General features: G+C 43.7%; 1 protein-coding gene across 1 annotated transcript in view; it reads right to left on the bottom strand.

Annotated features, from left to right (window-relative positions):
- The window catches only part of LAMA3 (laminin subunit alpha 3), a 181878-nt gene extending 158473 nt beyond the window's left edge, over positions 1-23405 (bottom strand). The window contains exons 1-2 of the mRNA XM_075062974.1: positions 23100-23405; positions 13270-13422 (exon numbers count right to left, since the gene is read on the bottom strand). Of these exons, the coding sequence (XP_074919075.1) occupies positions 13270-13422; positions 23100-23405 (459 nt within the window). The remainder of the gene's footprint in view (positions 1-13269; positions 13423-23099) is intronic.
- Between the last annotated feature and the right edge of the window lie 902 nt (positions 23406-24307).

Below are 24307 nucleotides of genomic sequence, written 5' to 3'. Positions count from 1 at the left end.
TTTATTTATTTATCCAGTGTAAGAGGTTCAACAGGAGAGACTGAAGGAGCCCTACATCACAATATCCCATAGTTGAACTGTTAGAGCACTAGTCTAACAGGTGGAAGACTTCATTTCCAATCCCTTCTCCCCATCCTGGATCTCCCACTCCCAGGTAAGAGTTCTAATGACTTGGCTAAGAGTTAGAAGGTGGGTGACACCATCACCAGCCATTTTGCGTGGAGCACAGTGCCTAACTCATTTCCAAAAGAGACTATATAGGCGCCTGCCAAGAGAGGGGTTCCTGTTTATGGATCATTAGCAGAGTGAGGCGCCTATCTCTGAGAAAGGAGAGGGACTTATCATACCTTTGTCTCTCCTGGGCTAGCATAGGCAGGGATCCACCTAGCATGGTAGCTTTTGTGGATCACGTTCTTAGGTTCCTATCTCTCCTCATTCACTGTATGGGGAGCCTAGGTGCCTAACTCAGTTTTGTGGATCACTATGCTGTTCCTTTGATTTTCTAGACACCTGAAAGTTAGATGCTTATAACACTCAACGTTGCAACCTCTAAGTCTCTATAAATAAATGGACCGTTCATTATCAGATAGTATCTTTAGTTAGGTCAGCTTGTTTATTTATATTATAACACTAAGTTAAACTAGAGCTCATGATTGGTAATGTATATTACTCTAGGACAATCAAACATTGTGAAGTGATCCCAGCAAAACGCTCAAGCAAAGTACAGAAGAACCTCAGGGGGAGGAACACCAGAGTCACAGACTTACCGGTCAACCGGACACCCTGTGGAACCGGAAGTAATCAATCAGACCACAGCCCAGACCAAAAAAATCCTGCAAATACTATACAGTACCGCTTGGGGGAGTTAGCCCTGGGACTCAGGCCTTCAGCCACAGGAGGGCTGGGACTACAGCCAGAGGGGGATGGGGAGGGATCAGGACTCTGGGCAGAGGGTGGGGTGGGGATTCTGACCATCGGGAGCACCAAGGCTCAGAGCTTTATATGCGGGGAGCGTTAGGGCTTTAGGCTTCAGTCCCACAGCTCCACTCTCAGATTCAGCACTGCAGGGGGTGGGAGGTGTGCCAGGGCTCAGGGCTTTAGTCCTGAAAAGAGTGCTGGTTTCAGCCCCAGCACTCCCCCCATAGATAAAGCCCTGAGTCCTGGCACCTCTGCCCCCTGCCGGGAAGCCTGCTCCAGCCTCATGACTCATGACACTGTGGAGGCGCTGAGCACTCTGGCCTCCTGCCGATGTTGCTGGGCCCAATCTTGCCAGGAGATGGGGGTGCTGATTCCACTGGGCCCAATCCTACATGGCAACTGATGCTGGGCCTGATCCTGCACCGCCCCATTTATGCACCCCATCCTGCCATGCCTTAGTTATGGCTCTGAGGATGTCACATGGGCCACAGCTATGTGCTGATTGGGCCACAAGTGGCCCATAGGTTGAGAATCACTGCCTTAGAGGAAAGAGCCAAGTGTGGAGGGCTGTGGAGTGCCTCCATGCCAACTCTAGGGCCCCTGGTGTTTCTTCTCATACTCCCAGGCAACACAGCTCCTTTGGAAATGTGCTGCCATAACTTCCTCTGCAAGTTGATGCTCCCAGAACCAAGTTTCCCTTACGTAGTGAGAGGTAGAGGATGGGAAAGTCTGTATGATCTTTTCTGCCTAATTGCTGTAGTACTGTGAGGCAGTGATGTACTGACCTGCTCCCAGGCCCCTAAAGTCCCCAACTCTTTTCCATGAGGATACCAACCCCAGAGAGAGCCAACCAAAGGGGCAATGCTACACAGGAACCTCTACATGTGGGTCTATGAGAAAGCAATGTGGCCCATTATGTCAATCTGAAAATCCCCCTGCAGATTCAAGAGAATATAATACTGTTCTTCAGCTGCTGTCCTAATGTTACGTATGGAACTCATCTGTGCTCTTAAAGAGCTGCTGCACTCCACACCAGAGCTAGCTGCATTTCCATGGTGAGTGAATTGATTCCTGCATATCCCTTACTCATTTCACAGAGGAGCTGTGATGCTTAATTATTTTGCTTTAAAATATGCTTTAAAATCTTCACTTGAAAGATGCTATAGATGTGACAATTATTATTTTTTGTGAACTGAATCTTACAGTCATCGACCAGGCAAATCTCCAATGGGAGCTTCACCTGAGAAAAAAGACGGCAAGACTGGACACTTATTTTACACAGAGCTCTGTGTAAGCTCAAAAGCTTGTCTGTCTTACCAACAGAAGCTGGTCCATCCACATTGCCTTTCTAATACCCAGGAACCAACACAGCTACAACACTGCGAACTACTAATATAAAGTGTCAGAGTTACGAGAAGAGAGATTTAAGAGAAGAGATTTTAAATCACAACATGTAACCAGACAGCTGATTAACAGTTTCAGCAGAGCCTTGCTAATTTGAGCACATAAAAGGTTAGTCATACAGGACAGATTCAACCCACAAGAAGTGCCTAATGTAGAAGCACTTCACAAGATTTGCCAAGTTGTGAGTAATGTTTAAATATTTTAAAACCTTCATTATCAGCAGAACTTGTAAAAACCTCAAGTCTTCCAAAGATCATACCACTGGCTTAAGGTTCTTGGTTAGTTTGGGGAAGGTGTGAATACTAATTAACATTAAATTTAGCTGTAAAACTGGATAAAAGCAAAATCATAGAGTAAACCAAGAGCTGAATCTCAGTTGCTGAGCTTTTCTGCTTGTGATTCTGCCACTGACTTGTGTAATCTTGGGCAAGTCACGCAGATCTGTGACTCAGTTTCCCTTTTTTATAAAATAGGGACCGTAATAGTTTATAGATGTGATGTGAGGTTAATTCATTAATATTTGTGAGGTCCTCGCATACTGAAGGGATTCATACCATAGAAAATAAATACATAACTACTGTATTGCAACGCAGTTACTTGGAGAGATTCCGTAACTATTTTCATGGTGCTGTTGGTCTGTTTACAGCCAATATAAGGTAAAGATGTGATAATGGAAAAATAAAATCTGAAAAATGTTTTCCTGATCTGAAGGCAAGTAGGGACCTGATACCTATTGCTAGATGAGGGCATCATCACATTTTCTGAAGAAATTAGTTTCACCAAGTACTTTAGGGCTACGCACTCTGCTCATTAGAGAGGCCTGTCACACAGCAGGTTGCCATGCAGTGATTTTCTGGAAAGTACTCAAGAATAAAAAAATCCAAGTTCAACATGCAAGATGCAAATTCCTCACTTTTACGAGAATTTATTTCTTGAGATGCCAAATGCTCCAATAATATTCTGAATACAGCAATTAAAAAAAAACCCAGTAAATTGTGCTCAATCTTTTTCTTGGAGATTCAGGTCCACCACAAACCATTTCTCCTCATATATTCTATGCTGTTCTGACCTTTTACTTTGGGGAGATGACTGTGTCTGTGTATATAGGCACACATGCACACAAAGTTCATTCCTGAGGCAATGAGGCCAGCTGAAATCCACAAGAACTCCACTGAAGACTACGGAGTTACTGCAAATATACACAGAGTAAGGGAAAGCAAAATTTGACCCATATGCATCTATATACAAAGGAATCTCAGCAACATTTTTTGAATTGGTCTTCTAGAGATTTCCCTAGCATTATCACTGACAGATGAACTATAAATCAGCTTTTAACAGTGTTTCTCAACATTTTCCATACCATAGATCTATGTTACTATAGAAAAGAGTTTCAGGACTCCTCTCCCATCTAGCCATAAGGGAAGGCACTGACACGTGTCTGTTAACCTCAGGTTAAGAACCTATGGTTTAGAGAATATATCATATTTTACTTAAAGAGAGAAAAATAGTATTTTGGACATAGCAATCCACTCCATAACATCCACTTACCATATTAGTTTATTTAAAAGATCATTAAATGGAAGAAGTTATATAGCACATTTTGTATTTAGTGCACAGAATCTTATTGGGTCTGGACATTTGAGCATTTACATTACTGTCAATAAAGCACAGTAAAGAGACCAACCATAACTAAGAGCAATGATAAATCTTTTTTAAAATCATTTTTAAATCATTTTAGTTGTCATACATCCTTTTCTCAGCAGCCACCATTATGCTGCTTTCCTGCACCTTCACCTCCTCTTTTTGAGATACTTGGGATAATATTAGAGCAGTGACTGATGGGCTCTCGAAGAGTTTAATCTCATTGGAAGCCAAATCTGAAGACACATCTACTAAAATTAAGCAACCCAGGGAATCAAGGGCAGATCAATGAACTTCAGCCAGATATTCTGGATTCAAAGGGAAAAAAGATGCAGAAACCAATTTTGAAAGAAACTGGCCTGCTTCAATAAGTAAAAGCAACAGTGAGGTTGCAACAGTGCATATCAGCAAACTTAAAACAAGTTAGGAACAGTCACAGTGTAAGTAGGGTATGTTATCAGGAGGGAGAGATTGCCTCAGGTAGCAGCATTACACTTGTCTTATTTTTCAGAATTGTGATTGATTGGAAAAATATAACTATAATATACCCAGCCAGAAAGGAAGATATGGCAGGATTTTTGCATTAAGGAGTCTGAAAGCACAAGGGCAGCCCTCACAATAACAAAATGTTACTTTCTGCAGTAGGCAGATTTTGAGATCCTGGAGGGATTTAAACTTTCAAAACCATCTCAGTCTCTTGTGAAATGGAACCAACAGTGGGTGGTTTTCTGTTTTAACCAGCTTTCAAACATTCTCATAGAACAAATATACAATATAAGAAAAATGTCCTCTGAACAATGACATTAGCATAGGAAGTGAGAGACTCCACGGAGAGTATTAAAATGTATAATAGCAGGAACACAGCACTTGAAAAGCACTTGATATTATGTATAACTCTGCTTCCTTTAACTGTGGGTATTTGATAACCAATTCATAACTGAGCCGCTGTTGTTCCATACATTAATATACTTATTCTTGGTCAATATGATGGGAATGCGGTACAATATGTGCACTTCATCTGGAGGGAGATTTGCACTGTGTTAAAATAAAGGGCAGAACAATTGTCCCCTAGATGGTTAGTCATATTTCCCTCTTCCTTTCAGTATTACAGCCCCCAGTTCTACAACACTTTTAAACAAGCAGATGAGTAATTCTATTGAAACTAATGGGTCTACTCACATGCTTAAAATTAGGCCTGAGCTTATACACCTTGCTGTATTTGGGGCCACAGCCCTTACTATGTCTTCTTCATTAATAGCAGTGTGCCAATGGCCTTTATTAGAATGTTTTATACACATCAGACTGATGTGGAGTAGGTGTGTGGGTATCATGCAAAATACTAAGAGTGAACCTCAAATTCAAATTGATCCTGGAGTTGAAGTTTAATTCATTAAACAGAGAAGAATGGAACTAAGTCTATAAAGTGGGAAAAGAACCCACCGACCTATCTTACCCCCATGTCTACAAACATACCCCACTACCACAAGACCCAAGGCCATCAGCCTATCGGCTCTTGGGGTTCCTTAGTTCCCATGCTAGGGAACATGGGTCCATCTCTGTCAAGTGTGCTGGAGCAGCAAAGAGAACATAATCTTCTACCCAGAAAACCTTTATTGACTGGGAAATAACAGTATATATCAGGTAGTCTCTGAAGAGTCTGATGGACAGAGAGCACACAGCCCGCATCCTTCCCCCAAAACATGAAGGGAGGGGTGCATCCAACATCTAAAAAAGAAGGGGGGGAGGGATAACTCAGTGGTTTGAGCATTGGCCTGCTAAACCTAGGGTCGTGAGTTCCTTGAGGGGGCCATTTGGGGATTGATCCTGCTTTGGGCAGGGGGTTGGGGTCCCTTCCAACCCTAATAATCTATTATTCTAAGAACATCAGTCAAGCATCTGCCACCAGATTCTCCATAGACAGCAAAGGTTACATAGCAGGCCTGGTGCTTTTAGTAGACGCAAAGAGCATCTGGGGAATTAGATCCTGTGGTGAGAAATAGGCAGGATGCTCCTTGGGATCTCTGGGAATTGGAGACCTTCAAACACAAAGAGGTTGGTAGACTGCAAACCAAAGGGTAGGGTTCAGTTTGCAAACTACATTACATCACATACAGAATGCTGCAGGGTGCCCAGAACTGGAATCTAACTGTCTCAAAAAGCCACTGTTTGCCTAGTGAGAAAATCTATTTAAAACCTAACAACATTAAAATAAAGGAAAGAACAAAATTAACAGATATTTCCTACATTCACAAAACTAATTATTGCATTTATATGTTGGAGTGAAAATATCATGTCTGTACCTCAGAAGGTAAAGGAAGCTCACACATCAACATTAGCTGTATGCCTGCGGCTATCATTGTGTAGCCTTAAACTGATGAATTATTAGACAATGTTGTCAATAGCAGGCAAAGCAGAAGTCCTAAACTTTCTATGACTATGTCTTCATTGCAGAAGTTTCCAGAGTTCTTACTCAGGTGTTGCTCCTAACCTGGCTCTAGTCCACACACAAAACCCTCATACCCAAGTTTGGTGGTGCTTTCAACTCAAGCTACCAGCAGATCTGTCTTGGATACAGGTTAAAGATCTAATGAGGCTTTCGGTTGGGTTGGTCATTTATTCACTCTGTGAGGATGCAAACTAAACCACTCAGGTGCTGATAGTCCCCCAATGCCTTCCTACATTCTTTCTCTGTGTCACCAGAAGGACAGATAAGTTCTCCAACAATTCACTAGAAAAGAATCATAGAGCAGTTCAGCTTACTGCAACATAAAGAAATATGAGTTCTGCTCCCAGAAGTCAGTGACTGACAAACACAGGGGAGCGCAGCAACGGTGAAGACACAGTAACCTTCTCATAAGCAAACTAGGGAAATACAACCTAGATGGAGCTACAATAAGGTGGGCACATACCTGGTTGGAAAATCGTTCCCAGAGAGTAGTTATCAGTGGTTCACAGTCATGCTGGAAGAGCATAAAAAGTGAGGTCCCGCAGGGATCAGGTTAGGGTCTGGTTCTGTTCAATATCTTCATCAATGATTTAGATAATGGCACAGAGAGTACACTTCTAAAGTTTGTGGACGATACCAAGATGGGAGGGGTTGCAAGTGCTTTGGAGGATAGGATTAAAATTCAAAATGATTTGGACAAACTGGAGAAATGGTCTGAAGTAAATAGGATGATTTCAACAAGGACAAATGCAAAGTACTCCAATTAGGAAGGAACAATCAGCTGCACACATACAAAATGGGAAATGACTGCCTAGGAAGGAGTACTGTGGAAAGGGATCTGGGGGTCATAGTGGATCACAGTCTAAATATGAGTCAACAGTGCAATGCTGTTGCAAAAAAAGCAAACATAATTCTGGGATGTAGTAGCAGGAGTATTGTAAGCAAGACCTGAGAAATAATTCTTCCACTCTACTCTACGTTGATTAGGCCTTAACTGGAGTATTGTGTCGAGTTCTGGGTGCCACATTTCAGGAAAGATGTGGACAAATTGGAGAAAGTCCAGAGAAGAGCAACAAAAATCATTAAAGGTCTAGAAAACATGACCTGTGAGGGAAGATTAAAAAAAATGGGTTTGCTTAGTCTGGAGAAGAGAAGACTGAAGGGGAATATCATAACAGTTTTCAAGTACATAAAAGGTTGTCACAAGGAGGAGGGAGAAAAATTGTTCTTCTTAACCTCTGAGGATAGGATAAGAAGCAATGGGCTTAAATTGCAGCAAGGGCAGTTTAGGTTAGACATTAGGAAAAACTTCGTAACTCTCAGAGTGGTTAAGCACTGGAATAAATTGCCTAGGGAGGTGGTGGAATCTCCATCATCGGGGATTTTTAAGAGCAGGTTGGATAAACACCTGTCAGGGATGGTCTAGATAATACTTAGTCCTGCCTTGAGTGCAGGGGACTGGACTAGATGACCTCTCAAAGGCCCTTCCAGTTCTATGATTCTATGATTTATAACTTGGATATGGCTTTTCAGTGTGGCTGTTCACACCTGGACTAGGCTAATCTGTGTGCCAAACACCAAATTAACTCTGCAGTGAAGACATGGCCTATGCCTAGGGCCCTACCAAATTCATGGCCCTGAAAAATGCATCATGGAGCAAGAAATCTCGCGAAAGTAGAAGGGCTGCAGAATTGGCTTCAGAGCTGGGTGGCTGGAGAGTGGTGGCTGCTGGCTGGGAGCCCAGCTCTGAAGGCAGAGTGACCACCAGCAGCAGCACAGATATGAAGATGGCATGGTATGGTACGGTATTGCCACCCTTCTGCGTCATTGGCAGCAGCAATGCAGTAGTATGGGTGGCAATATCATACCATGCCGCCTTTAATTCTGCACTGCTCCCAGCCAGCAGCTGCCACTCTCTGGCCACCCAGCTCTGAAGGCAGCACAGAAGTAAGGTGGTAATACTGCGAACCCCCCACAATAGCATTGTGGCCCCTTTTTGGGTCAGGATCAACAGATTGAGAAACGCTGACTTAAGGGCTTTGCATATTTATATTTTTAAATACATAATCATGATTTGTGATAACCCCTGACATTTAAGATTTAAATATCTGTAACTGTGAAGTTCAAAATTTTTAAAATGCTAGAACTGTGAAATTTACCAAAGCGGACCGTGAATTTCATAGGGCCCTACCTCTGGCTCTCGCCATAGATGTGTAGTGGAGAAATGTAACCAAGATATAATACAGACATGTACAATTCATTTAAATTTGTTTTAAATAAAAAAATTCTATAAAACAAAAATCACAGATGCTAGTTTAACTACTGAAAAACCTTCATTTCCATCTTGTATTTCTGAACCACTTTTGCACAAGTACATTAAACGGCTCCAAAAACACTGCGGAATTAATCCTGAACATTTGTGTGAGGTATGGAAGTATTAACCCCATTTTACAGAAGAAAAAACTAAGGCACAGAGAGTGATTTGCCCAAGATCACCCAGTAAGTCAGTGGCAGAGCTGCATACAGAATCCAGCCTTTATCTTTAATTAGTAGACCATGATCTTCCCCTTAAAAACAATTCACTTGAAAGCTTATTAAGCAAGAACTGAACAGCCTAGATGAACAATATCAATGAATAGTTACTGTAGTCAAAAAGAGAATCTTCTGTAGCACAATGTACTGTACTTCTATACACAAATTTCCATTGACATGGGATCCCCAAACTGAGACATGTTGGCCCAGATCCTCAAAAAAATATTTAGATGCCCACTGATTTCAATAGGACTTAGCCTAAATATCTTTTGAGGATGGGAGCTGTTAGTCCTGATTTTCAGAAGTGCTGAGCACCTGCAGCTCTAACTGAAATCAGCAACTTTGAAGAATCGGGGGGAAAGGTCATTCAACCTGGGTACACAAAAACTCAGACAACTAAAAGCAGTGACCCCTTTTTAAACTGGAAGCTCGAACTTTCAAGTTATTCTCAGATAGAAACACAGAACATCACTAACAGATGTGGTATATAGATGTGTTTCCCCCACCCCCTCCACCCCACCCCATCCCAAAAAAAGCCTTCTGTGCCATCTAACTATATTTAGTTCAATTTTCTATTCCTATTTGTTGTTTTGGTCTATATTATGTTCACCTGTTTTTATACTGAATAGAAGCAAATGAAAATATATTTATAAAGCATATAAAACAGTGGAGATGAAAATTAAGAGGGTTCCCGCTAAAGATTTTATTACAAAATCTCATATACGGAGATATGCATAAAACTGAGGAATGTCTTCCCTACCTCTGAGTTGGAAAGCTTAGAGAAAAGAATCGTGTGTATAAAAAGTACAGGCCAGAGCTATCAGCCTGTTTCCAGAACTCAGACAATGGCAATATTATGAAATAACTGAGAACAAGACGAGCATAATAGGCCTATTTCCAATTCTACACCAAGTGAACAGTTCCCACCTGGTTTTTCATCCCATTCAACTTTCTATAAACTGAGGGCCAAATCTTCAAACCTTACATTTCTAACTTTAAGCATGAGAATAATATCATTGACTTCAATGGAACTACTCACGTGTGTTTGCAGGATCAGGATCACAGTTTGGATCAGAAAAAAAGCGCTTGGCAGAAGCTTGCCTAAGATCAAGAATGGCTATTTTACTTTTAATATACACTATATAATGTAGTAGTAATTTGTGTCTGTTCCCATTTTTTTTTTGTGCTTTAGAGATTTTATCATCAGTAAGGCTACATTTTAGTCACGGGTATTTTTTGTAAAAGTCATGGACAGGTTATGGGTAGTAAACAAAAATTCACAGTTCGTGACTGTCCATGATTTGTACTATATACCCCTGACTAAATCTTAGGTGAGCTGGGGTAGGGGGCAGCCTGGGGGCATTGTGGGTGCTTGGGCGGGGGGCAGCCTAGAGGCACTGCAGGTGCTTGGGGGTGCACGTCCCGGGGCCCCCATTGCTGCTGGGGGGGTGGGGAAGTGTGGTGGCCCGAGACCCCCACTGCTGCTGGGGGAGTGTGGCAGCCAAAGACCTTCTCTGGTGCTGGGGAGGGGAGAGGAGAATGTGGCCCGGGACACCCGCTGGTGCCTGGATTTACTTCAAGTCACAGTTGCAGAAACTATCAGAAGCCTGCTTCCCAAGAAAGGGGGAAAAACTCATAGGCAGGAGTTGTAGACCAAGCTGGATGAGCAAGCATCTCAGAGAGGTGATTAAGAAAAAGCAGAAAGCCTACAAGGGAAACGCAGTGGATCTAATTTACCTCGATTTCAGTAAGGCATCTGATACAATTCCACATGGGGAATTATTAGCTAAATTGGAAAAGATGGGGATCAATATGAACACTGAAAGGTGGATAAGGAACTGGTTAAAGGGGAGACTACAACTGATCGCACTAAAAAGTGAACTGTCAGGCTGGAAGGAGGTTACTAGTGGAGTTCCTCAGGGATCGGTTTTGGGACCAATCTTATTTAATCGTTTTATTACTGACCTTGGCACAAAAAGTGGGAACATGCTAATAAATTTTGCAGATGACATGAAGCTAGGAGATATTGCTAATACAGAGAGGGACCGGGATATCCTACAAGAAGATCTGGATGACCTTGTAAACTTGAGTAATAGTAATAGGATGAAATTTAATAGTGAAAAGTACAACGTCATGCATTTAGGGATTAATAACAAGAATTTTTATTATAAACTGAGGATGCATCACTTGGATGTAACCGAGGAGGAGAAGGACCTCAGAGTACTGGTTGATCACAGGATGACTATGAGCCGCCAATGTGATATGGCCGTGAAAAAAGCTAATGCGGTCTTGGGATGCATCAGGCGAGGTATTTCCAGAAGAGATAAGGAGGTGTTAGCACCGTTATACAAGGCACTGGTGAAACCTCATCTGAAATATTGTGTGTAGATCTGGTCTCCCATGTTTAAGAAGGATGCATTCAAACTGGAACAGGTTCAGAGAAGGGCTATTAGGATGTTCTAAGGAATGGAAAACCTGTCTTATGAAATGAGACTCAAACAGCCTGGCTTGTTCAGCCTAACCAAAAGAAGGCTGAGGGGAGATATGATTGCTCTCTATAAATATATCAGAGGGATAAATACCAGGAAGAGAGAGGAATTATTTAAGCTCAGTACCAATGTGGACACAAGAACAAATGGATATAAACTGACCATCAGGAAGTTTAGACTTGAAATTAGAAGGTTTCTAATCATCAGAGGGGTGAAGTTCTGGAATAGCCTTCCAAGGGGAGCAGTGGAGGCAAAAGACATATCTGGCTTCAAGACTAAGCTTGATAAGTTTATGGAAGAGATGATATGATGGGATACCCTAATTTTGGCAATTAATTGATCTTTGACCATTAGTGGTAAATATGCCCAATGGCCTGTGATGAGACACTAGATAGGATGAGATCTGAGTTACTACAGAGAATTCTTTCCTGGGTGTCTGGCTGGTGAGTCTTGCCCACATGCTCAAGGTTTACCTGATCACCATATTTGGGGTCCAGAAGGAATTTTCCTCCAGGGCAGACTGGCAGAGGACCTGGGGGGTTTTCGACTTCCTTTGCAGTGTGGGACACGGGTCACTTGCTGGAGGATTCTCTGCACCCTGAAGTCTTTAAACCACAAGTTGAGAACTTAAGTAGCTCAGACTTAGGTCAGGGGTTTGTTATAGGAGTGGGTGGGTGAGATTCTGTGGCCTGCGTTGCGCAGGAGGTCAGACTAGAAGATCATAATGGTCCCTTCTGACCTTAAAGTCATGAGTCTGTGGTGCTGGGGGTGGGGGGCACGGCAGCCCGAGATCCCCGGTGCTGCTGGGGAAAGGGGGTGTGGTGGCCTGAGAATGCCCCAGCAGCAGCCAGTGCGGCGGGCCCAGGGGCTGCATGAGCTGCTCAGGCGACCCCCGGGCCAGGCACACTGGCTGTAACAGAAGTCCCGGAGGTCCCGCAAAATCACAGAATCCGTGATTTCCATGACCTCTGTGACAGACTTTCAGCCTTAATCATCAGTAAAGATTCATATGCTTCTACACCAAAACACTTATTGCCTAAATGATAGAACCCTACAACTAAACTGGTTCAAAGAAACATTTCTAACAAACCCCTCATTGAACAGATCTGGACTGAGACAGAGCAAGAACATAATGGGAATGAAGACTACGGGCCATATTCTCAGCTGGTGTAAACTGGCACAGCACAGCTGACTTTAATGAAGCTGTGCCTATTTATGGCAGCTGAGAATCTGGCCCTATAGCTAAATAGCTGAATTTACATATGCAGAGTCTTTAGTGTTAGCTACTTGCTTCTCCCCTGCAGGGGAAGCCTGAATATTTGTATTAACACCGATCTACCTGCCTCTGTTGTGTCTTTCTTTCTGGGCTGCTCTAAATCAGTAATTTTCTTCTTTTAAGACAGTGTCCACCAGAGAACAGAAGGCTTCCTGTGGAATGGAATCCACCTATCGCTAAAGTAATCCTCTTCCAACTACTGTCATCAAGAGAGTGTGCAGCATGAATTTCCCCTTGAGCCACGGGGGAAGAGCTTATGGAATAAAAGGCAAAGCCTGAGTTCCACGGGGGTGATCCTATGCAGCTTTAGATTAATGAATTGTGTTTAGATTCCAGTAGCATCAATTCATTGCAACCAATATATTGTCAACATTCCTGAAAAAGATAACCACTTAAGTAAAGTTAAATCTGTAACAATCACAGAACATAAACCACAAAAGAATCACATGGCAGACCAAGATTCTTAATTCAAGCATTTTCATCTTGCTACTGTAAGACCTTTGTATTGATACAGCATATGGCCAAACCCATTAACACTCCACATAAAATGATCACATACTCACCTGTCCAAGATCTAAAGTGACATTCACTTCATTATACTGTAAGCCTAAAGAGAGAGGAGGACTTTGCCACCAGCGTTCAGTTCCATCAATAGCACTGGTAATTGGGTGAGCTTTATTGGGATCAGCTGCATTGCAATAGTCACAAAACTGTCCCTGAAAGACAACAGAACAAAAGATTTATGCCCAGTTTGATCTGACTGAGAATTAGACATATCTTTCCATTAAATTATGAGTGATGGATCCTACTGCTAACTATAATACTTAGGTAGGGCTTTGATTGGGTGTGTGGTAAGATTTTGTTTTGCTTTTGTATGATGTATTTCTGGTTTTATGTAAAAATATTTTCCTAATAACTAAAATGGAATGCATAATTAAAATATCATAAGCATTCATTTTCTTATATATTAAACTATCATTAAAACAAACCTTTTTCCAAAGAAACTACAGTAGACCATGTTGATAATAATAATTTTACTGACATTTTAGTGAAACAATCAAGGCCCACTTTTGCGATGACATCAAGATATGCACACAAATTCAGTAATGCACTTCAGCATGTGCAAAGTGAAAGCACATAGGCACATAAACACCCTTGAGATCTGGGCCTAACTCCTATTGAAATCAATGGGAGTTCAGCACCTAATGACCTTGGAGGATCTGAGCCTTAACCTCTCATTTAATTTTAAGCACATACTCAAATCCTACACTTTTGCTGACGTTGCCATCGGGTCTGTCAGTATGTTTGTAATATTGTAATCCATTCACTGGAGTCAAAACTTTTCAGGGATTTCCAAATTATTTGCATACTGGATTCTGCATGTGGACTTCTGAGATAGCGGAAAACAGGATAATGCTACAGACATCCCCCGAATGACTAAATAGCAGCAGATTCTGAAGTGTACAAGTTATGCCAGTGATACTACAGTCTACAGTATTTTGGGTTCTCCATTTTCATTTTAGTAGTAGATGACAAGAGTAGATCAGAGATATAGATTTGGTTTCTTTCACTTAAAACAGTCTTTATTAAAAACCAATAAACAACATGCCTAAACTGTTAAAAGGTGAAACAAAACATCGGAAGCAAAATATAACACTAACATACAAAACACACCAAGGAATAGCTTCTCAATTCTTCTAAGACTTGAGAAAGAGGCCCTGTTTATAAAAAACCCAAGACTCCACCTCATTTCCAGCATGCTCCAGGAGCAGAGTAATCTGCATTTCAAAATAGTCAGTCCTCTACTGGGATTCAGTTTCACAGCCTGCATTATTACAAGGCTACTGGCGCTTCCACTCCTCTCAAAATGAACACCTCCAACAATGTGTAAGTAAGCAGTCCTCTGTATATGTTAGTTCTCTTTATCTATGTTCTACCGTACTTATATGGCCCTCAGTGACATAGTATCTAAGAACTTCATCATTTTTTAAATGTATTTAATCCTCACAACACCCTTGTGAGCAAGAGAAGTACAGTAAAAGCTGTTTTATCCACCATGCTGGGAGCATGGGGGTACCGGTAAATTTAAAATGCCAGTTAACTAGGAGAGAGGGAGTTTGGGTGCAGGAGGGGGCCCAAGGACATGGGGAGTGGAAAGGGGCTTGGGGTGTCGGATCCAGGGGACACTCACCTCAGGCAGTTCCCTGCAAGTGGCGACCTGTCCCGGCTGCTCCTAGGTAGAGGAACAACAGGCAGCTCTGCACGCTGTCCCCAGGGGCGGCTCTGTGTTTTTTGCTGCCCCAAGCATGGCAGTCAGGCAGCCTTCGTCGGCGTTTCTGCGGGTGATCTGCCAGTCCCACACATTCGTCATACCCGCCGTCGAATTGCCGCCGAAACCGCAGGACCGGCAGACCTCCCACAGAAACACCACCGAAGGCTGCCTGACTGCCGCCCTCACAGCAACCAGCAGGGCGTCCCCCGTGGCTTGCCACCCCAGGCACGCACTTGCTGCGCTGGCCTGGAGCCACCCCTGGCTGTCCCCACCGCAAGTGTTGGCTCTGCAGCTCCCACTGGCCGCAAACCACGGTCAATGAGAGCTGAGGGGGCGGCGCCTTCGGGCGGAGACAGCATGCAGAGCAGCCTGTTGTGCCTCTGCGTAGGAGCAGCCGAGATAGGTCGCCACTTGCAGGGAGCTGCCTGAGGTGAGCGTCCCCCGGATCCAGCACCCCAAGCCACCTCCTGCACCCAAACATTCTCTCAGAGCCCGTGCTCCACATCCCCTCCCACACACCAATGACCTGCCAGCCCCGTGCCAACTGGACTATAGACTGGACTTTCAATGAATATCAGAAATGCCCGTTTATAGAGCTTACCAGTTGGTGAAGTGCCGAATAAAACAGCTTTTACTGTACTAGCATACCCACTTTACAGATAGGGAATGGAGGCACAGAGAATCATAGAATTTAAGGTCACTAGAGACCACCAGATCATCTAGTCTAAACTCCTGTGTATCACAGATACCAACACCCACATACTAAATCCAGAGAAAGAGCAGGGCAGATAAAAAAATCTATATCTTGTTTAATTAAAAAACATCAGATATTTAAATTTAAATCAGATTTTTTTAAAATGTAAATATGGGTTTATTTTAAAAAATGAATCTATTTAGAATTAAATTTCAAATTATGACAACCTGTGTTAAGGCTTAAACTAATTATAATCTATTAAAGTCATTTAAATTAAATAAAAAAGTAATATTAAGCAGTACATTTTTGCTGCCAAGTTTTCAAGAAAGTCAGACCACTGAACTGGCGTGGAAATCACTGCCTAAGCATCTGGAACCAGAGTCTGTTGAAGTACTAACCCTTCCTAAGATCAGTGAATCTCAGAGACAGATTCTTCTGCCATACTTTGGCCTTGAGTACACTGTTACTAACACAGGTTCAGTTCCACCACTGTTAACATTTGGCAGCCCTAGTCTAGACTGGTCTAGTTCTCCATTGCACAAGATTAGATAGCATAGTATGCAAAACACTGGCAGCAGCTGGCCTACAGCAGAGTTCTTAATGTTGCTAACAATGAGGCTTGGTCTGCACTAGCAACTTATGTTGGGTTAACTACGTCGCTCAGGGATGTGGGAAATCCACAAGCGCCATTCTACCAACTTAACTCCCAGTATAGACAGTGCTATGGCGACAGGACAGCTTCTCCCATTAATACAGCTACTGCCTCTCAGGGAGGTGGAATACCTATGCTGAAGCTTTCCTGTCGGCATAGATAGCTTCTTCACCGAAGTGCTATAACATTGGTATAGACAAGTGTAGACAAGCCCTGAAAAAGGTGAACTGGCATTAATAAAAGTGGGAAAAGTTGCAAAAACTGGCATAAACAAGGCCTAAAGTGGACATTAGCTTATACTCAAAATTTCCTTCAAGTTCTGTCCATGTCATGCTGTGTAATATGTTTTGGTGTTGAATTATGGACTTTTGACAAAATGCACCCAAAGAAAAACCAAAGAACGTGGAAATCTGGAGAAATGCCTTTTAAGACAATTAAAACATTTATTTATGGAGGTGGCCAGCCCTTTAAATACATAATTAAAATCAATTTCTGGAAATCCTCTGTCTCTCTCTGATAATATATAAAGCCTATTGTACTGTAAAGGAATAATAATGAATACTCTTTAGAAAATCTAACTGGCTTCTAATTTAACTGCTAGTGGGGTTAACAAAGCTATAGTCTACTATCCAAATACTCTTAAATAGTTAAAATTAGTAAAGTCAGTTTCCAAGGTTCTCTCTCCCCATCACATTCTATTCCAGTAACGTTATTTTTTATCTACCCTACCTGCCTGCTCTTCATTTTTCCCCTCATTCATGTGTCACTTTATTATTTTGCCTCTTAATTCTGTTATACTTCATTTTCAGAACACTTAATCTATATTTTGCATGGGGATCTTTTTACTTACGACCATTATACGAATTTTTAAAGTTTTTTTTCATTGATATATATAATTTGGCTGCAAAACTAAGTAAAAAAAAAAACTTCACAAAGCAAAAAAAGGACAGACAAGGAAGTGTAAATAACCCTCTTTCGCTACACACACACACCAGCTTTCCCCCCTTGTGTGTTCCTTTCAATTAAAATTATTCTGATTCAGACAAAATAAATACATATTCTGGCAATTTCATATGGATTATACGATATCTACAGAGACAACATTAAAATAAAACAAAAATGTATAGTCACTACTGTCCAGATCAACTTTATATGACTTTAGACTCAAATACTTTAAAGAGATAAACTAACACAAGTTTTTGCAGGATCTGGACCTTTGTCATGAAAAAGAAAAGAAAAAATTTTTTGAGAGGCTTGTATCCCACACACTGTGAACCTTGCATACACAGTGCAATTTACTTCAATCTAAATAAGGGAAAATGACTACTACCAATATTTATGTATCTGTCATTCTAATGATTTTCTAAGGCCTTGACTACGCTAAACTTCTTTGGGAAATCTCCCACCATTGCATGAAAACGAGTGCAGCTCCACTGATGATAGCAAAGTGAGAGCAAGAGTGGAGACAGGACACTAGTGCATGTTCACCAGTGTTTTTACCACTATATCATCTAGACCTACTCTATTCAGGTATAATTGACACAATGGTAAAAACACCAGTGTCATCATGTCTACTCTTTTGCCCTCACCTTTGCTACCACAGGTGAAGCTGCCCTGGTGCTGGTGCAATGGCTAGAGATTTCCTGAAGAAGTCTACTGGAGACACAACCTAAGGCACCTGTTGTGATATCTAAGGGCTGTGAACATGTATAGGGTCACGGTATAGGTAGAGATTCTAATAAAGGTAACCCTTTAGCCTTGTTTATACCAGAACATTCTGCTGCAAAGGGTGCAGCAACATAGTGCAACAACTGGTTAGCACTTGTGATACAAGGCTGTTTGTCACTATTTCAAGAAGACTTCATCCAAGATTTAATGTAGTGTTCAAAATGATTTGGTTCTGTCTATCCTAGCATTTAAACCATTGTCAACATCAGTGCAGCTGCAGCTGCCCCACTTTCTGACAAGTACTGAACAAGTATAGCATACAATATAGACTTCACAAGAAATGGAGTCTGAGTTTGTGTCAGTCAATACTTTATTTGCCAGCCTGGGTCAGGGATTAACTCTTGAGAATGTCAAAGATCATTTAGAAAAAAGGCTTGGGCAAATCATACACAGGCTGATGAACTATCCAGGGATTATGTGATAACATGATGCTCCTCCAATCATGCTAAAACCAGGTTTGGTTTTACTTATGTATAAAGGACCAAGGTAAACCAGGGTGCTACTGTAAACTCAGGCTGTGCATTAGTGAGGTTTGCCAGCATAGACACAACTTGTCATATACTGTACTAAGGGTCAGTGATACCATTTTCTATCACAGCCAGAAAGAAGCATGCGTAATAGAGACCAGAGCATGGTTTTATAACAATATCGAAGCATGAGTCTTTAAAAGAAATCCATGTCCACACTGATCATGCTAGAATTATGCAGCAACAGCCTTGTTTTAACACAGTTCTTGCTAGTGTAGTTTCAGTATTTTAAACTACACTCCCGTGATAGCCTTAAAGTAAAGATGAGAGTGAACAGAAAACTGAATTAGGAATATAAAATGCATGTGTTGGGAAATGGGTTATTTTAAAGAAACTACAGCACTTGAAGATCTGAACTCAAGATTTAATAATTTTCCCAATACATAATTCAGAGAGTGATCCTGCAACAGCTGGAGTTTCAGTTATGTAAAGTACATTCCACATAACTGCCAACAAAACAGAGAGCGAGAAATGAAAGAAAATAAATTGTTAGGCAAACCATTCTCCCTTGCTTCCCACTGGCAATATCTACAGGCATTCCACACTGAAGCCTGTCTGGTAGACTGCACATGTCTGAATTTCAAGGTATTGAGCCTGAAGACATTGTTTGATTTTGGCTGGAATTCATCACCAGGGCAGGTGTGCATTTGCTAGTGATTTAATTATCCTTGTCTCCTGCAGTTCTCCCAAGTGTGCAGAATGGTGATCTCAGTTTGAAAACTGAAACTGCAACAAGCAATCTATGGAAGTATGCCAATGTACACAATTTACACCCAATGAAGATACACAACAGAAAAGAACCTCATTGCAGGTCTTGGTTACATCATAATATCTGACAGTTACGTGCCCCACAGCAGACCAGGTATGCTACCAAATGCTAATTCACGTCTGCACACTACTACTATCAGCCAGTCCCAGAGACGACATTTATCCATCATTTTGAATCACTGAAAATGCACAGCATCGCACTGAATCTGTTCACTGAAAATCATCCTAATTTAGTGAATGGCCAATTTACCAATACGCTGATTAAGGGAAACAGACTGTATGCTATACTGTGGGTTGGACAGTGCCTTACAGGCTCAGCCCATATCAGATAGCTGAGTTGTGTGGAGGGGCCTCACTGCAGTGGAAACCCTAGGAGGAATGGTGGATGACTCATGCTGAATTCTTTCTGTAGCTCCCTGGGAGCGCAAACTCCAGCAAACGCTATGCCATGCATTGAAAGTGTACACTGAGGGTGCCAGGTTAGCTCCAGAGAGCAAAGCTGAGGCCATTCTGCTCCTCCTCATCCTCTCTGGGGAGACTAGTGATGGCACTAGCATACAGCAGTGACTCCACTCCCCATCCACTTTGTGGTTACCCCATGAACCAGGCATAAGACTAGGAGAAACTTCTTGGACCGTCTCCCCTTGCACTTACAAACTAGTGTAGGGCCAGCCACAATCCAGACCTGGACATACCTCAATAGCAAGGCACAACGGAGGGAGTTAAGTGCACAGTATCACCTTAACTTGGAATTTCTTTGTTATTGTGGCTATGGTCAATATCAGCCTTAACCTTACATAAGCCTTACATTCTCTCCCTGTGAGTTCTTTTAATACAGAGTACTATATATAAGTGTGTGTGTGTTTGTTAAAATCTTATGAGCTAAGATTTCATAGGAATTTAATGCACTTTTGTCCATTTTTGCAAGTCTTACCACAAAGATAGATTCTCTTCCCTTATTTAAAGTGTATTTGAACTTTAGAGATGGAGCAGTTTGATAATATGTACACTGTGCTCTTATCATATTTTCTATGGCTGGATTTCCCTGGCCTTTTGAAGGAATTTCCAATCCCTCTTGAATCACAACAACTGCTGGTAAACTACAGAAGTATTCATGTTATGTATCTCAATGGAGCTTTGTTGAAACTGGAGAGAGACTCTGCTGTATCCATGTTTATACAAATACTGTAAGAAGCAAAACATGTTTCCTTGAGCCAGGTCTGAGCTATCAGTAATCCTTCCAGGAATTTGGATCAGGCACAAACCACAACTGGCTTCTAACCCAGGACCTGTAAGGTAAATATTTAACAAAGGGAATTCTCCTTCTTTCTATCCTCTCCCTACATACAGTAAAACCTCATTAGTTCACACTTAGTAGTGTGAACTAATATAGTATAGTATAGTATATAAAATATAGTATAGTATATAAAAAGACAAAAGACAAGAAAGCAAGGATATTGCATCACGGAATTAACTTTGTTTACTTATTTGATTTTGTTTATTTGTAGGTTATATTTAATGACTTCTAATACTTTATAGAATGTTAGTAGTATGAGATCACACTACACTATTCTGCTGTTAAAGCACTGCTGAGAAACAGGGAGAGATTGCTGCATTTTCTGTTCAAATTATGTGGTGTCTGTGTTAACCAAGTATCAAACAGCAAGGTTCAGCTGAATATGTAAGGGAGAAGGGATAGCTTTATGTTTAAAGCACAGAACTAAAAGCGAAGGTATTCCTGCCTGTCACAAGCTTCCTCTGTGACCTTGGTCTAGTCACTTAATCTGCATCACAGTTTTCCCATCTGTAAAACAGAATGTTGTGCAGTTTGTTAGTATTGGTAAAGCACTTCGATATTTTCTGATGAAAGGCATTTTAGAAATACAAAGTCAATTGAGAACAGATTATAGTGTGATATGAAAGAAAGGCACTATCAGCATTTGTTGAGGATAGCACACTCCTCTTGATCTTTCCCCTGAAAAAACTATGGAGAGAAACTCCCCCCCCCCAAACAGGAATGATTCTTGAAATAAAACTGACACAACACAACCCCTTTTTCAAGTTCCTGTAAAAATGACTTGCCTAGTCCTTCTATCAACTGTAGTCACAAGTTTGATCCCATAATTCTGTAACAACCTATTTTAAATCCTATTTTGACCCTCTTCTCTCTTCCTCACTCCTACCCCAAAATAAATTCCTCTGAAAGTCCTAGAGAATGTTTGTCAAACTATCTCCAACATCTCCCCTGTAGTAATGTACTGCCAGAGCTGATACTGCATGTCCATTGCATTGGATCAGTGGTTAATATTACTTTTTACTCACCTTCCTGACAGAAACCACCTAGAGAAAGTGTATTTCTATCAACCCATCCCTGGGAATTTTGCTCTCTTTTTTTCTCTTTGTGGCAGTCACAAGGTGCACCTAGGTCTCATGACCAGATAGGTCAGATCAGCATCTGCAGCTTTATCATCATCCTTTCCTACCACCCTTCCCCTCACACTCTCTTCTCAGAGAGAACAACACCCTCCCCCAACTCCCACAGGAATCTCTGGCATCATCCCACAAGCAGCTTAAGGGGTACATTATGATGTTCAGGATTCAATACTTGTAAAAACCAGGACACGTGTTGGGTCTTCGTAATACAACTTTAAAAGGCATTTCCCCCTCCACAGCCCAGAGGGCCCTTTCCTGATGCAGCAGTTATCAGTATACACCTCTGCCAGCACTGAAGAATTGGGGATGGAAACAAGCATAAAAGCCGTAAGGCCTCTGATCTACTCTGCCCAACCCTTCAGTGCTTGGGAGAGATTGGGAGAGCAAGGCGATCCTGCATCACACAGCTTTCCAGGCTTTCCAGACAGGTGGAGTGGAGGGAGATTGCTTTCCAAACTGTATTAAGAAAAACTGAGTAAATGGGATTGGGCAGCTGGGCTCTTTCCCTGAGCACAGAGGAAATTAGGATCCAGAGGTTATAGCTTCACATGTGTCAGCTCTTCAAACACCAATGCAAGGGTGCAGTGAGGGCTCAGGGAAAAGAGGCACAGATACAGGAACATACTTGTGCCCCTCTTCTCCTGCTCCCTATATTTTTTCCTACAAACAGTAATGAGATCACTGGGTCCTGGCTTGTCTTCCTGCTCCACAGTATAACCTGAGCCACTTACAAATATTCAGGGAAACATGGCTTAAAGTAACCCCCACCATCCGTTGCTTACTGGGGACTAGTATTTAAATAGAGGTCAAACAAAATTATACCGCAAGCTTTGGGGAGACTACAAAGTGCTCCCTGAGGGCAGAGGCTGTGCAGGCAAGGTGCTGTCCTGAGTTCAAGTCGCACCTCTTGCCTATTACCTAAAGAAAGGCCTGCACACCACCGCACCCAAACACGCCCAGACTTTGGGGGAGCTGAGATTCCGATGGGCACTTTGCCAGGCGGGCCCATCCAGGCTTTTAAGCCTAAACTAACCTGGCTCTTCTGGAGCTCAACCCCCAACCGCTCCCCCTCCCCACGCAAAATCTCTCCGGAGTGGGGGGGGGGGGGGGGGAATCGCGCCGCAGAGGCCACCGGCCGGGCAATGAAAGGGGGGAGGAATGAGACTGAGCCCAGCGCTGCCCCCTGTGCGCACCTGTGCCGCTTCTCCAGGGCGGGCAGCCCGTGCGCCATGCCCCGGAGGCCCCTAGCCCGTGCTAACCCGGCCCCCTGCGTGTCCCGCGCCCCGGCCGGGGATCCCCGCCGCAGCCAGGGGAGGTACCTGGATGGTGTGCCCCGCGGGGGAGGCGGCCGGGCCTCCCACCAGCTTGCAGTACAGCTCCAGCCGGGGCCTCCCGCCGCCGCTCTCCTCCCCGCAGGTGGCCGTCGCCCGGATGCTGGCTGTCTCGGCCAGGTTGAAATAGGGCGGATGGAGGCTGAGCCCGGGCGCCCCGGAGTCGGGCGGCCCCACCTGGGCGGCCCCGGGGCGCAGGGTGAGGAAAGGGGACAAGACCACGAGGAAGAGCCCGGCGCCCGGCGCCAGCGGTGAGGAAGCGGCTCGGCTCCCCTGCAGCGCCGCCGCTGCCATGCTCCGCGGGGTCCCCTGGCGCTGACGGGGCGCACGCGGCGGGGGCAGCCGGAGGTGAGAGGCTCCGTGCGCTCTGCCTGTGCCTGTGCTGTGTGCACGGCAGCCTGTCCCGAGGCGCCGGGGAGAGAACACCCCCCCTGGTGCACACAGCGAGACACGCAGGGCAGCGCACGCGGGAGGGCTTCTGGCTTGGAATGAGGAGTGAGACATGCAGGAAATATTTGGGTCCTGAGGACTACGAAGTGCGCGGGGGGGAGGGCAGCCCCCTTCTGCTGGACCAACAAATAGTGGCTGATAACCACAGACGGGCCCAGTGGAGGAAGCTGGCTCCCAATCCACAGAGCGCTTGGGAAGGGAGGGGAGCGGGGTTCTGGTTGGGTCCTTTATAGCAGCGATTTTCAAAGATTTTTTCTGGCGACCCAGTAGAAGAAAATTGTTAATATCAGTGACCTGAGCTGGGGATGAGGGGTTTGGAGCAGGGGCGGCTCTAGGCAGGACTGGCGCTAGGGTTTTGAGTGCCCTAGGCGGACGGCAATTTCGCAGCCCCCTGCGCTCGTTCCGTGGCTCCGGTGGAGCTGCCGCAGTGGTGCCTGCAGAGGGTCCAGTGTGCCTGCGGGCAGTCCACCGGAGCCGCACAAGCAGCCGACCGTCCGCAGGCACGACTGCGGCAGCTCCATCCGAGCCGCGGACCAGCGGACCGCCCACAGGCACCACTGTGGCAGCTCCATGAGAGCTGCCTGCCACCCCCTCCGGCGGCGCCCTGACCCAGGGGTCTCCTGGGCTTCTGGCTGCCGCGGTGGCACCCTGACCCAGGGGACACCCTGAGCTGCCGGCTGCCGCGGCGGCGCCCTGACCCAGGGTCAGAGCGCCTCCGCGGCAGCCCGGGGTTTCCCTGGGCCAGG

The sequence above is a fragment of the Chelonoidis abingdonii genome, chromosome 2 (assembly GCF_003597395.2).
Source record: "Chelonoidis abingdonii isolate Lonesome George chromosome 2, CheloAbing_2.0, whole genome shotgun sequence".
Classification (NCBI taxonomy): Eukaryota; Metazoa; Chordata; order Testudines; family Testudinidae; genus Chelonoidis; species Chelonoidis abingdonii.
Note: the sequence above shows the minus strand (reverse complement) of the source record. Positions and strands in the feature narration are given on the sequence as shown.